Here is a 15,161-nt window from a genome sequence, read left to right as displayed (position 1 = left end):
ACCTACAACAGCAGACTTAGAGCTACTTTTCTGTGTGTCTAACTTAAAAGTTCCCACAGACAGTGTAGACACAGCTTTTTCCAGAAATGCTGGTGCCATTGCAGAATGTCTATATGTCTCTGATGCAGACAGTCATTTTATCAAATGAGGTGTAGACAGCAATTATTTTTTATTTTATTTTTTTTAATTTCCAAACATTACTATACTGGGCTGTGGAGCCAGGTTCCCAGGAATGCCTCTTCTATTGTGGTGCTTAGGGACATGGCTTAGCGGTGGACTTGTAGTGTTAGGTGGATGGTCGGACTTGATGATTTTGAAGGTCTCTTCTTCCAATCTACATGATTCTATGATTATCAATACAGGTTGTACGAGGATTTCGTTGAAACTTGCTTTTGTAGTATGGGAGTACCTATGTTACATCATTGGCTAAGGTTTCTGTTATTAATGCCTTTTTGTGACTGATTCCTGCCTCTTCCTTGTTCTTAAATAGGGCCCAGGAGCAAAGGACAGAATGGCTGGATAGTGAACTGGCTCTTCCATCTAGGCAAGACATATTGGGAAATGAACTTAATCAAAACATTGTTTGCAATGTTTTGCAATAAATGGCTTTATACTTGGCTTGATTCTGCTCTGTTTTTGGCAGAAAAGTGTTGTCTGGGGTAGTATTGCCCCAGATTTCCTTTCTGAGAGCTTTGGTCCAACGCTTGATGGCTTATGGAACAGGCTGCCCAGGGAGGTTGTGGAGTCTCCTTCTCTGCAGATATTCAAGGCCCGTCTGGACGCCTACCTGGGCAGCCTGCTCTAAGGAACCTGCTTTGGCAGGGGGATTGGACCCGATGATTTTTCGAGGTCTCTTCCAACCCCTTCAATTCTGTGATTCTGCGATTATCTGCTTGAGGGTGGGAAGGCTTTGCGAAGGGACCTGTATAGGCTAGCTCAATGGGCCACGTCCAATTGCGTGACATTCAACAAAGGTAAATGCTGGGTCCTGCACTTGGGTTATAACAACCCCATGCAGTGGTATAAGCTTGAGGAAGAGTGGCTGGAAAGTTTCGCAGCAGAAAAGGATTTAGGGGTGATGGTTGACTGCTGGCTCATGTTTAGCCAGCAGTACGTGCAGGTGGCCAAGAAGGCCAGTGGTATCCTCACTTGTATCAGAAATAGTGTGGCCAGCAGGACTAAGGAAGTGATTGCCCCCTGTACTTTGCACTGGTGAGACTGTACCTCAAATATTGTGTTCGGTTTTGGGCCCCTCACGACAAGAAGGACATTGAGTTGCTTGACTGAGTGCAGAGAAGAGCAATAAAGCTGGTGAAGGGACTGGAAAACAGGACTTAGGAGGAGTGGCTGAGCGACCTGAGGTTGTTTAGTTTGGAGAAGAGGGGGCTGAGGGGAGACCTCACCATTCCCTACAGCTACTTGAAGGGGGTTGCGGTGAGGATGGTGTTAGTCTCTTTTCTCAGGCAACAAGTGGTAGGATGTGAGGAAACAGTCTCAGCCTGTGCCAGGGGAGGTTTAGGTTGGTTATCAGGAAGAATTTCTTCACAGAAAGGGTGGTCAAGCATTGGCACAGGCTGTCCAGGGTAGTGATGGAGTCCTCATCCCTGGAGGTACATAAGAGGTGTGGATGTGGCGCTAAGGAGTGTGGCTTAGTGATGGGACTCAGTAGATCAGGTTGATGGTTGGACTTGATTGGTAAAGAGTCTCAAGAACACCTAAATGATTCTGTGATTCTCTGTGCTGAATTCTGACAACATTGCCACTGTTGACATAGCGTGTCGCACTTAGGGTAGGCCTTGATGTCTGTCCCTTCTTAGGTGGTCTGGCTTTGACCAGACACCAGTGCTGCCCTGGCAGCAGCTCAGCAACACGCAAGATCTTAGTGCTGGTTGCTAGACTTCTCTCACTGTATAGCAGTTGGTTACTTAAGACAGATACTGCCCTTAACTGAACCGACAAAAGCAAGTTAACAGGTCTTTTCCATTTTGGGTGTTTGGGAACCTGTTTAGAAGGCCTGATAGAATAACCTGTTATGCTAGACAAAACTTGGATGATGTGCACTATATGCAGCGTAAGGTACTGGCTCGAGAGGCATGGTGACAGGGTAGAAGCTGAAAAAGGAGTGTCCTACCGAGGTGGGGGGGGATGTTGGAGTTCCACAGTCACTGATCTCATTAATGTTGAGGCTGTTAATAGAAATACGGGGAACATGTGATGTTGAGGTAGGTCAGGACATCTTCCAGAAACACAAGAATACATTAGATGACTGGACTAATTGCAGTGGTAGGTAATTCGGTAGTATAAAATACAAAGCTTCACAAAAGCCCGGAGGTCATCATTTGGGAATTGAAGAGGATCCGGCCTCCCCTGGCTGTTCAAGGGGGAAATTTGACCCCCTTACCTTTTCTTACAGTCGTGTCACTGACAAGTAATGTTAAAATACGTTGGAGAAGAGTTCCCAGTAGAGAGAGAATTAGTATGATTTTGCATGGTCCTGGGCAGAGCTTATCTGAGCAGTCAGCGTCATTGGGAAAATGCAGAGTGGGGTTTTAAGAGGAAGACGAAGATTTTAGCTTGCTTTGCTTAATGCTGTGAGGCTGAGAGGACCTGGTAGTATCTGTAAACAGAGAAGCACTAGGAATGAAGTAGTCTTCTTGGACTTCCAAGACAGGGGTAGCACAAGAACTAAGAGCAGTAAACTCTCCATGAACAGTTTGTTGGGGAAGTAGACATTGGCCATTGGAGCAAGCTCTGTTTCCAGTGCTTGAAAGAGATATGATTCAGTATGTGCTACACAGCAAAAGTTGAACTGAGTTAAGGGAGATCCTTCTTGTCTCAGCTCATCTCTGAGGCTGGGCGCAAGTTCAGTCTCATTCGGTGTGGAGTCTTCCTTGTCGTTTGGCATGTACTGGGCAAGTCCACGTTGTAGCAGTGCAGACCAGAACTAATTGCAATTGTCAAGGAGGTTGACTAAGTGGGAGATGGTCCTGAGTCTGTGGGACTAGGCATGTTCTAAGGTAGAAGTAGAGCTTTAGATGGGATGGTGATTGTCTTCCCTGCCTACCTCAGTGTTTTTCCCTGTCAGACTTTTTTTTTTTTGCAATCTTTTCAAAGGTGGTTGTCCTGAGGGGCTTATCTTTTAGGACGTATCCATTCTTGTGTCCTGCTCATTGTGCTTGTGGCTGAGAGTCATTCTCTCCCAGCAGCTCTGAGTGGTTTGTGGTTGGGGCCGTGCAGGTGCTGGCTGCTGGAAAGCCTGTGCTGTCAGGTCTCATTCGGCAGCTATGCTTGACTTTTGTCTTGAGTCACTTTGGCACCAGTGTCCTGTTGACGCGTGGAAGAATCTTGTTAGGGAAAATTACCTGGTAGACTTTTTCCTCTCCTGGAGCCCCAAGGTGGTGACTGTAACTGCAGTGATCTTGGCATTTCTAGCTGTTCCTCGGGATTCTGTTATATTCGGGTTGCTTGTGACAAATGCTATAAATCTGATATAAGTGGGGTGCTTTTAGGACTTGCACTTTAACAGGGAAATTCTTTCCAGTTCATCTTGTCATTCAGCAGAAGCTGTGAGTTGTGGACTCCAGGGTTTTCTTAGAGAGCTAATGCTAAGTTGCCTTAGTCAATATGCGGCCAAGGAAGCAATGGAGAAATGTTCTAGGGCAAGTGACCTGAGATGAAGGGAGTGATGAGGGCCAACTCAACTGCACTGTGGTGCCCATTTGGGCAGCCAGATGGCCCTGGAGTTGCATGTATTCTGTAGGATCTAGTTGGGGATGGGCTAAGGTTTCCTGTATACTAAGCATTCATGACTTTCTTCTAGTGGCACCAGACACAATTAATAACCATGTGAAGACATGTCGGGAGGAGCAGAAGAACCTGCACTTCTTTGCCCCAGAATATGGAGGTATGGTGTGGCAACAGCTGCAAGCCTGAGTTTTGTTGGCCTGTCTCACTAATGCTTCCAGGCTATTGTGCATCTTGTTTTCAGCTGTAGTCTCATGAGAGATGTCACATTATCAGTTTTGTGTTATTTGCCTGTTTTATTGCTTCAACTCCTTTGCCTTTTGATAGCAGAGGAGGGACAGAAGGCTGCAGGATTGTCATAGCCTGATACAGAGGCGGTCCTGCTGCTGAGTGCAGGGAGAGACTGATAACAGAGCATTGTTTCTGTGTTACAGAAGTTGCCAATGTTACCACTGCTGTGGACATTTATTCCTTTGGGATGTGTGCCCTGGAGGTGAGTGTGGAACGCTGTGGTTATGGGACAGAGAGAATAAAATCAAGGGAAGGAGATGACTATGGAGTTGCTGTGGGCACGGGTGGTTTTTGTAGCAGGTGCATTTTGTTCTCTGAGCCAAATGCAATTTGCGTTGTAGGGATGCCTATCAAGGTTTCTCCAAATGCTTTACTAAGCAGTAAAGAACTTGGTAATGTGTGGTTCTTTCTGGAATTTTTGGTGTGTAATTTATTACTCTGGGTAATGAATAATTGGACAGTTCTGGAGACTGACCCACCTGCTGTGGGAACAGTCACTACTACAAAATGTACTTAATATGTACAGAGGGGGGGAAAAAAAACTCCCCTTCTGGGGAGTATTTGTTCTTCTGTAGTATCTGGAGGAGAGGACACTCCATTACTGTATGGCCCCACCTGATGCAGATTTTGGTTGTTCTCAAGTGTGAGTCTGATGTACCTGGTCTTATCAACTTATTGGTTCACAGAATCGTAGAGTCTTCTGTCCCTGCAATCAGTAGGCCCAAGACTAGGAAATACGAGTTACTATAAGTTATCTGGGGACAATTGTCAGCAAGAGCCAACACACACAATTCTGAACCTATGCTGTGCATCCCATAAGTGAAGCAAGAAAAGACCTGTGAAAACACACAACTTTTAGGAAAGTAAACTGGAGCTGAATCTTCAGACATTGTCTGGGATCTTCTGCCAGCCTTTCCTAACTTGGAACTTGTGTATGTGTTGGTTGGAGCTGGTTCTGGGTGGCATTGTGTGCTTGCTTTTCTGCATGTAATATAGAGCAATTCATACCGCTAGGAGGGACACTGTCAGATTCTGTCAGTGATCCAGCTACTGCTTCATTAGAGGATGGTAATTATCAAACAAGTGTAGGCCAATGGATTATGAGATTCAAAATAGAGATACTAGCTGTCTAAGGTGATGCTGGCATAGTTTTCAGGCCTCTCTGGCGATCTGTTAAGGTGCTAGAAACAAGCTATCATAATAAAACAGTTATTCTCTCTCTGCCTCTACAAACTGTGACCTTAAATAGCACAAAAAAAACCCACCTTGGCTGTTAAGATCTCACATTTGGCAGTGGTGGTCATGAGGTCTGTTCAATGTATAGTAAGCATTTCTTGGTGAAGTCTAATATGCTACTTTTGTGTTTGCAGATGGCAGTACTGGAAATACAGGGTAATGGAGAGTCATCGTATGTGCCCCAGGAGGCCATTAACAGTGCCATCCAGCTGCTGGAGGACCCCTTGCAGAGGGTGAGTGAAGGAGGCTCAGCACCCATGTAGACCTCTTGGCATTGCACACCATCTCGTGCAATTTTTGTCTTTCAGGAGTTCATTCAGAAGTGTCTAGAACAGGACCCTAGCAAGCGTCCTACTGCCCGGGAGCTCCTTTTTCATCAGGCATTGTTTGAGGTGCCATCACTAAAGCTACTAGCTGCTCACTGTATCGTTGGGCATCAGCGTGAGTATGGAGTCCCAGGCTGCTGCATCTTGTGTTATGAAAAGCTTTACTAAGTTGTCACTGCGGCTGACATTCTGGAAAGCAAGACCTTTGTGCTGGTCTTAACAGGCAGGGACCAGGGCCTTGTGAAACAGAACTGTGGTCGCTGCAGAGCCTGAAGAAATATGGTGCTCTGCCTGCTCTGAGTGGCACAAGAGTTTTTCATCACAAAGCCTGTGGGTTTTTATTCTTCTTCTTAGGATGGAAGGGAATTGCAGTTGTTCAGGTCTAACTTTTTTCTCTTTTAATAGATATGATTCCTGAAAACGCTTTAGAAGAAATGACCAAAAACCTTGACATGAGTGCAGTGTTGGCAGAGATTAATCATGCAGATAGGGAAGGAGTCAAGATGATGTGAGTACCCATTGGTGTGTTTGGAGGGGTTCTGCTCAGGTGTATGTGGAATCAGGCTCCATGGCACTGGGCTGGGCAATGAATGAACTGCCCGGGACTCTTGCCTTCAAGTTAGTGTTGTCATTTCACCAATAACTGATAAACAGAAGGGAACTGTTGGTGAAGAAGCGTGCACTTTATCTAAACATGAAAATGTGGTGGAGGGTAGCTGTTGAGTGGAAGAATTTAGCTGTGTGGAATATGTTCATGCAACGCTGGTGTGAGATGTGACTTGTGCCCCAGACTGAGGGGAGGGAAACTAGCACACTGTAGTTGGAGCAATCCTTAGCTAAACCTGGCAGAATAGTTTGGGGAAGTGACTCGGAAGTGACTTGTTGAATGGAGTCCAGTGTGTTGGAGAAACGGTTCCTCAGTGTTTTCATAACAGAGCAGCTCATTTTGGTTGCAAAGAGATGCCTCTGAGAAACAGCAATAGACAAGCTGAGAGCTTGTGAGTAAAAATTAAGGATGGGGCCAATAAAGGTCACCTTGTGGCTGGGTCTACTACAAGTTGCCTGATCAAGGGGAGCCTGTTGATGAGGGCTTCGTGCAAGCGTGACGCTTCTTGTAGTTGAAGCATGCTCTCATCTTGATGGGGGACTTCAACACCCAGATGTCAGCTGAAAAAGCTTCACAGCAGGCTGTAAGCAATCCAGGAAACTCCCAGTGTGTGTTGAGGATAACTTCCAGGTCCAGGTATTAGACAAACCAACCAGAGGAGAAGCGTTACTGGACTTGGTGCTTACCAGTGCAGCTGAACTCATTAAAGAGGTTAAGATTGGAGGCAGTTGTTGTGGTTTAACCCGGTCAGCAGCTAAACACCACACAGCCGTTCGCTCACCCTCCCCCCTCCCTCTCTGGGATGGGGGAGAGAAACGGGAAAGTGAAGCCGGTGAGTTGAGATAAAGACAGTTTATTAAGACAGGAATATAATAATAATAATAATAATAGTAATAATGATAATAGTATTAATAATGTGTAAGAAAACAAGTGATGCACAATGCAATTGCTCACCACCTGCTGACCGATGCCCAGCCTATCCCCGAGCAGCCGGCCCCCCACCCCGGCCAGCTACCCCTATATATTGTTTAGCATGACGTCAGATGGTATGGAATACCCCTGTGGCCAGTTGGGGTCAGCTGTCCTGGGTCTGTCCCCTCCCAGCTCCTGCTGCACCCCCAGCCTGCTCGCTGGCAGGACAGAGCGAGAAGCCGAAAAGTCCTTGGCCTGGTGTAAACACTGCTCTGCAACAATTAAAACATCAGCATGTTATCAGCGCTCTTCTCACCCTAATCCAAAACATAGCACCCTACCAGCTACTATGAGGAAAAATTAACTCTGTCCTAACTGGAACCAGGACAGCAGTCTAGACTGCAGTGACCACACCCTGGTTGAATTTGTGATCTCGAGGAATACGGGCCTGGAAAAGAGCAAAGTCAGGACCCTGAGCTTCCAAAGAGTGAATTTAAGCTATTTAAAGACAAGGTGGATGGGATCCCCTGGAATGCTCTCCTTAGGGAAAAAGGAGCTGAACACAGCTGATAACTCTTTTAATGATGTTTTTCTTAGAGCACAAGAACTCTCCATCCCCCTGAGTAAGAAAGAGGGCAGGGAGGGCAGAAAACTGGGATGGCTGAGCAGCAACCTGCTGGTCAAACTGAGATGTGAGAAGGAAATGCACAGGCAGTGGAAGCAGGGACGTGTGGCCAGTGATGAGTACAGGGATGCTGTCCAGATGTGCAGGGATGGGATCAGGAAAGTCAAGGCACGGATGGAACTGAGCTTGGCAAGGGACACAAAAAAAAAAAAAAAGCAAAAAACCAAAACAAAACCCAGAAGGGATTCTGTAGGTACATTGGCCAGCAAAGAGAGGCCAAGGAGAGCGTACCCCCTGCTGATAAATGGCAGAGGAGAGAACTGGTAATGAGAGACATGGAGAAGGCTGAGGTACTCAACAACTTCTTTGCCTCAGCCTTCACCGCCAGTCAGGCCTCACACGTCTCTGTTTCCCTGAACCCGAAGATGAGGGCTGGGGGAGCCGAGTCCCTCTCGCTGTAAGCGAAGAGCAGGTTGGAGACCACCTGATGAAGCTGAACGAGTACAAGTCTGTGGGGCCCGATGCCGTGCCTCCCAGGGTCCCCAGGGAACTGGCTGATGGAGTTGCCGAGCCTCTCTCTAGCCCATTTGAAAAGTCCTGGCAGTCAGGTGAAGTCCCTGGTGACTGGAAAAAAGGAAACATCGCTCCCACTTTTAAAAAAGGGTTGATGGAAGACCTGGGGAACTAGAGACCGGTGAGCCTCACCTCTGTTTGCTGAATGAGGGGGGTGTCCTGGTAACGGGGGACGCTGAGAAGGCAGAGATACTGAATGCCTTCTTTGCTTTGGTCTTTGCTTCAAAGACTCCCTCCCCCCCCCGGTACCCCTGGACCCTGGAGGGAGTAGAAAGAGTCTGGGAAGTGGAGATCTCCCCCCTGATTGATGAGGGAGTGGTTCGGGAGCATCTCAGTGGGCTCAGTGCACACAAGTCCATGGGTCCTGATGGGATGCATCCACGTGTGCTGAGGGAGTTAGCAGAGGTGATCGCCGAACCGCTCTCTATCATCTTTGAAAGGTCCTGGAGAACAGGAGATGTGCCTGAGGACTGGAGGATAGCCAATGTCACTCCGGTCTTCAAGAAGGGCAAGGAGGAGGATCCGGGCAACTACCGGCCAGTCAGTCTCACCTCCGTCCCCGGAAAGGCGTTGGAACAGCTTGTTCTGGATGCCATCTCCAAGCAATTGGAAGAGAAGAAGGTTGTGAGGAGTAGTCAGCATGGATTCACCAAGGGGAAGTCGTGCTCAACCAACCTCGTAGCCTTCCATGATGGCATCACCAGCTGGGTAGATGGGGGGAAAGCAGTGGGTGTCATCTACCTTGACTTTAGCAAGGCTTTTGATACTGTCTCCCACGACATCCTGCTAGCGAAGCTGAGAAAGTGTGGGATAGAGGAGTGGACAGTTAGGTGGGTTGAGAACTGGCTGAGCTCAGAGGGTGGTGATCGGTGGCGCAGAGTCTAGCTGAAGACCTGTGACTAGCAGCGTTCTCCAGGGGTCGGTGCTGGGTCTGGTCTTGTTCAACATCTTCATCGACGACCTTGATGAGGGAATAGTGTCTGTCCTCAGCAAGTAGTCCCAGAGACCTGGGTCTGTTCAGCCTTGAGAAGAGAAGACCAAGAGGGGATCTTAATGTTTACAAATACCTTAAGTGTGGGAGACAGAGGGATTTGGCCAACCTCTTTTCAGTGGTTTGTGGGGACAGAACCAGGGGCAATGGCCACAAAATGGAGCCCAGGCAGTTCCGCACCAACATGCGAAACACCTTCTTCCCGGTGAGGGTGACGGAGCACTGGGACAGGCTGCCCAGGGAGGCTGTGGGGTCTCCTTCTCTGCAGATATTCAAGGCCCGTCTGGACGCCTGCCTGGGCAGCCTGCTCTAGGGAACTGCTTTGGCAGGGGGGTTGGACCCGATGGTCTCTTGAGGTCTCTTCCAACCCCTACAATTCTGTGATTCTGTGCCTGGGAAGATCATGGAACAGATCCTCCTGGAAGCAATGTTAATGCATATGCAAGACCAGGAGGTGATGTGGGACAGCCACCACAGCTTCACCGAGGGCAAATCGTGCCTGACCGATCTGGTGGCCCTCTGTGATGGAGCGACTGCATCAACTGACAAGGGAAGACCGATGGATGTCATCTACCTGGACTTCTGTAAGGCCTTTGACACGGTCCCACACGACATCCTGATCTCCAAACTGGAAAGAGATGGGTTTGAAGGGTGGACCATTCAGTGGATAAGGAATTGGCTTGAAGGCTGCACCTAGAGAGTGGTGGCCAATGGCTCCATGTCCAGGTGGAGGCCATTAATGAGTGGTGTCCCTCATGGTTCTGTCCTGGGACTGGTACTTATTTACTATATTTAGAATCTTTTTATTCTTATTTTAAGTGTCAGAATAGAGGACAAAGAACTAATAGCCAAGGCTGTGCAAGAGAAATTCTGTATATTAGACTTCATTCTGCAGAGCATTGGTTATTTGGCATACACTTAGCTGGGATCTGCTTTTTGTTGTTGCACAGTATGTTGGAGGTGCTGGGAAAAAGAAAAATAAAGCAGAGTAATGACTTGAAATACTGGAGAGTATAATTTCCAGATGATTTATCAGAATGCCACATAAGCTGTACTGCTAGAAAAAATGTATTATTTTTCTACTGTCCTAGAGGATGGGATGGGAAAATAACAGGTATTGTGTATTAAAAAGGGCTGCAGAGTGGTTTGAGGAACCAAGGCAGATGTGAAGTCTAGACCAGCTCTGTGGGAGCAGCAAAGCATTTGGATGATCATGGCAGAATTTAAGCAGCTTGCAGTCTCTTACTGATCTCTCAAATTCATCAAAAGTGGTTTCATAGTCTTACTTTACTGTAGTAAAGGGGAACATTGGCTGCTGCAAGTCTTTATTTCAACCAATCTAAAAGAAGTTGTGGTCAAGTAGATGCTAAAAAGCTGAATTGACAGCAGCGATGAGGAAAATGTTTTACTGGAGAATTAGTGAAATAGGAGAACCTGTGGCTCATAACTTGCCAGAACCAGAAAGGTGGACTCTTCTGGTGTTACTAACTCCCTGTACTGTGCAAAAGAACAATAATGTGCTTCAGAGAGGGGAAAAAAATGTTTGTTTGAGTAGGCTGTGAGTTAAAGCCACAGGAGAAGATCATTGACAGCTTCATGAAAACACACTGCTGCATAACTATAGCTGAGAGCTAATATGATACCAGGTTGCTAAATAACAGGAGAGAAGTTTACACTAACTGGATGAAATGTCTGAAGACATTGTGTACATCATACATGCACAATGTGACAGCCTTTGTGCTGGAGCAGATCAGCTAGCTGACTTCACCAAGTGACTAGGTAGGAATAATTGTCAACGCAGTGAGGAACTGTACGTTTTTGAGGATGAGAGAGGGGAAAAACAGTAGACATGCACAAAGGAAGGGGGTTGTCAGTGTTTATGATCTTCTCTCAGCTGCCAGCAGGTGAGATGTTCAGTGGAATTAAAGGCTGGGGAGTTCAAAACAAATTGATAGGAAGACTTCCTTTGGAACCCTATGTTAAAAAGATACCAAGGATGAACAAGCAATCTTTGAAAGGAATTACACAGAGAACAAAAGTCTCTAGAACTGCAGTGAGGAATATTTGGGTAGGGCCTTAAATCCTGAGGTGTAGTTTCTAGCTGCCGGTCTGGAGTGATATGGTTAGTCATACTGTACCATCACCTCCTGCAGCGGTTCTTTCCTTGGCAGCTCTTAGTGCCTTTGTTTGTTTGGAGACGGGACCCAGACTTTATGGGTCTGTCAGAAAAGAGATCTACAAAAAAAAAAAACAAAAAACCAACAACAACAAAAAAAAAAAACGCGCTGGGAACATAGTGTTACTGGGCTAGCTTCCACAGTTCTAGCTGGGACAGCTCTCTACAAGGAGGTGATAACTGTTTTCTGCCATTAATAAAATGTTGCCTCATCCTTAGCTTCTGTGAACAGTTGCTTCTGGCACAGAAAGATGTACTGGCATAAGTGAGTACACCTTGCCTTTGACTGGCTGTACTCATTCTGCCTCCATACACAGGTGTAGTCTAGGACATGGGGATTTGAAACTGCATCTAAAGAGGCTTGAGTGGATAGTTCTGTTAGATGACTTCTCACTTCAGTACTTCTTTCCCTCCAGCTTTTCACAATCTCCAGCATTGGAGCTGGACAAATTCCTGGAGGATGTAAGGTAAGAGGTGTTTTTTTTCTATGGTAGTATGTTTTTTTATGTGCATCTTTAATTGTGTGAGAGACTGGAGTCATATAGATGAGCCATAACCTCAGACCCTGATCCTTTCTTGTAGGAATGGTATCTACCCACTTACAGCTTTTGGGATGCCACGACCCCAGCAGCCCCAGCAGGTGGTGGTGAAGTCTCCTATTGCTCCACCATCGGTGAAAACCCCAACTCCAGAGCCAGCTGAGGTAGAAACCCGCAAGGTGAGAGATTGGAACTTGTTCTTCCCCAGGCAGGTGTGCTCTGCAGCAGCAGTGAGTCATGGTGTGTATCTGCTTCTGTTTCAGGTGGTGCTGATGCAGTGCAACATTGAGTCAGTAGAGGAGGGAGTGAAACACCATGTACGTTCCCATGTTCTTGCTGACCATGCTGTGTGGGGGTATAGTGAGGCAGCTGTGCAGAGTATGTGGTACCATGCTGATTTGCTGCTGATGCCTTGTGTGACCTTCTGCTACCAGAGTTACAGTCTGTGGGGCCCAAAGCCAGATCAAGTATGCCTGTAGACAACATTCCGCTGAGCTAACACTTAGAGGTTACCCTTCAGGTGCAGCCTTAAGGCACTTCCTCCACAGGACGGTGCTGCTGGCAGTGTTTTGGGAATGGCACTGGATGTGGTTTTTCTGTTAGACTCCTGTGGGGTTCTGCAGGGGGGTGATTCATATCTCGATGGTTTTTTGGGGGGATATTCCTGGCTGTGGTGGCTACTGCCAGTGGCAGCCTGTAAAACTGCAGCCCCTCATGAGAACTTCTCTACCATGCAGTTAACACTGCTGCTGAAACTGGAAGACAAGTTGAATCGACACTTGAGCTGTGACCTGCAGCCCAGTAAGTACCTTTCTTCCTGTACTCCTGTACACTGGGATCAACAGTGTAGTCTAGACCTGGGACTTAAGCCCTTCCCTGTCTTGCAGATGACAATATCCAGGAACTGGCAGCTGAACTGGTCCAGCTTGGATTCATCAGTGAGGTGAGCAGGCTTGATTTTCAGGCAAGGACGTAGCTCTGCATTTCCTTTCTCAGACTTACATGTCCTTCCTTGTCTTCCTGGGGAGGTAGGAGAAAAAGAATATGTCCCTGCCCACATTCTGTGGCAGTCTTTGGCCAAGCTCTTGTGTTTGTATCCACCCCTGGGCCCATGCCTCACTGTAGCTTGTTCTTCCCAGGCTGACCAGAGCAGACTTACCTGTTTACTTGAAGAGGCATTTAGCAAGTTCTACTACACCCGGAACGGAGCCCTGACGGCAGTGACTGTGTCATCTTAGCACCCCTTGACTCCCAGGCGGCCAGTGCGGCTTTGTTGCCTGTGACCGACCCCTTCTGTGTCTGTCCATCACCATAGGGCATCAGCAAGACCCCAGCTGCAGTGCTTGGAAGCTCGTCCTGCATGTGCCGTGGCTGGGCCCAGTGACAATCCTCCCTGCCCGCCTATTAAAGGGGACTATGTGCATCAGTATTATTTCCAGCCCTGATTTTGTTGGGATTTTGCCAGGTGGTGCCGGGGAGCCGGGTCCTGGCTTGGGGTGTTCTATAGCCCCATTCATGTGCATGGAGTTTGTTCTGTTTGAATTGTACAAAGTGTCTTTTGCACAGCACAGAAACGGTTTTTTCTTCTTTCTTTCTTTTTTTTTTTTTAATTTAAAGGTAAGCAGGGGCGAGCCCTTAAGTCCTGCTCCTACTTTCTACCCCTCTGCAACTGCCTCTGGCAACAGTCACTACCCTCCTTCCTGCGCAGAGGGAGCCAGCGGTGGCCAGGTTCCCATAGCACCAGCCTGGCGCTTTGCCTGCCTCTTCTGCTCCCCTTTGGCTGCACTTTGTTTACTTGTTTTGCACAGCCTCTGTCCTGCACTTCAGCGTGCACTGTAGGTGCAAGGCTGCGGTGTATGCTGACCTGGGCTGTGTCCCCTGCAGCAGCATCCTGGAGCCTAGCTTGGCCCTGCCTGCCCTGCTCTATGCTGCCACGGGTCCTGTGTGCGCTCGGGACCTCCGCAGGCAGCCTGGAGCCCAGTGGTGCTGGCATGGGGGCTGCTGGGGCAGCAATTCTGCCTAGGCTCCCGTGGGGTCCCCCTCCTGTCTCGGGGTGCTCGAAGGACCCGTAGTCCCACATGCCTCTCCAGGGCTGGGCGCAGCGCTGCCCCCGCATCTCATTTCTATCATTTCCTATTTTTAATAAACTGTTTTGTAAATACCTGAGTGCTGCCTCTTTCCGGGCTGGGGCGGAGCGGGGCTCCGCCTGGGGGCGGCCCCGGCTGTGGGCGGCCTCGGGGCAGCGGCGGCCATGGCTGGCGGGCGCGCGGGGTGGCGGGGGCCGGCGGCGCTGGCGGAGCCGCGGCGGCTGATGCGCGCAGGGCTGGGCCTTATCGTGCTTGGCCACGGCAGCCTGGTGCTGGGTGCCATCGTGCACGGCTCCGTCCTGCGGCATGTGGCCCGCGCCAGCCGCGCTGTCACCCCTGAGTATGCGGTGGCCAACGTCGTGTCCGTGGTCTCCGGGTTGCTGGTGAGAGCGGTGTGGGGCTGGGACGGGGACGAAGGTTGGGCCTCGGGAGGGGGGGCGGAACGTGGCCCCATCCGAGGCGCCTGCTGAGTGAGGATCTCTCCCTGCAGAGCATCACAGCGGGCATCGTTGCCATCCTGGTGTCGCACAACCTGTCCCGGGCTGCCCTGGTGAGTGTGGGGCTGCTAGACCGAGAGCTAAGCCAGCCAGGGAAAAGGCAGGTTGGGGGCCTCCGTGCAGCCTGGGCCCTGCCGGCAGCTGCTCCTCTGGACCTTGTCCCCAGCAGTTCCTTCCGCTTCTGCTGCTGGTGCCTTGATAGCTCGCAGGGTTGCGGGTGTTGCCTGCTGTGCTGCCTCCGCCTCCTTGGCAGCACTGGGAGGGTGGGCAGCAGTCTGGGCACCAGGCATCATCTTGGGGTAGAAAAGTTTCAGCTAAAGCATAAAAGCTGCAGCTGGAGTCAGGCACCTCACTGTGGGCTCGCACAGTGTGGGTCTGCTATGAGGCAGGGCTGCTGCTGATAGCCTCAGCTCTTTGTGGAGATGGGGCAGAATGGGTTTCGGGCTGCAGGAGCCTGTGGGAGCAGCCTCTTGGTTCATGGGCAAGGTGAAGGATGTGAGCAGTACAAAAGCTTTGTCAAAGTAGAGGACCGAGCCACATGAGACGAAGCAAGGAGT

The 15,161-nt window shown here is 49.0% G+C and overlaps 1 protein-coding gene across 1 annotated transcript in view; it reads left to right on the top strand.

The window, feature by feature from the left end:
- NRBP1 (nuclear receptor binding protein 1) overlaps positions 1-14,181 on the top strand; it is a 41,397-nt gene extending 27,216 nt beyond the window's left edge. Inside the window, exons 8-18 of the mRNA XM_083829493.1 lie at positions 3,821-3,904; positions 4,179-4,237; positions 5,406-5,504; positions 5,580-5,712; positions 6,003-6,105; positions 11,898-11,948; positions 12,064-12,199; positions 12,284-12,337; positions 12,758-12,821; positions 12,908-12,963; positions 13,160-14,181. Coding sequence (XP_083685619.1) covers positions 3,821-3,904; positions 4,179-4,237; positions 5,406-5,504; positions 5,580-5,712; positions 6,003-6,105; positions 11,898-11,948; positions 12,064-12,199; positions 12,284-12,337; positions 12,758-12,821; positions 12,908-12,963; positions 13,160-13,258 — 938 coding nt within the window. The 3' untranslated portion in view covers positions 13,259-14,181. The remainder of the gene's footprint in view (positions 1-3,820; positions 3,905-4,178; positions 4,238-5,405; positions 5,505-5,579; positions 5,713-6,002; positions 6,106-11,897; positions 11,949-12,063; positions 12,200-12,283; positions 12,338-12,757; positions 12,822-12,907; positions 12,964-13,159) is intronic.
- The last annotated feature ends 980 nt before the right edge of the window (positions 14,182-15,161 follow it).

This window comes from Anser anser (genome assembly GCF_964211835.1).
Source record: "Anser anser genome assembly, chromosome: 3".
NCBI lineage: Eukaryota > Metazoa > Chordata > Aves > Anseriformes > Anatidae > Anser > Anser anser.
The sequence above is the reverse complement of the archived record's forward strand: the minus strand, read 5'-3'. Positions and strand labels throughout refer to the sequence as shown.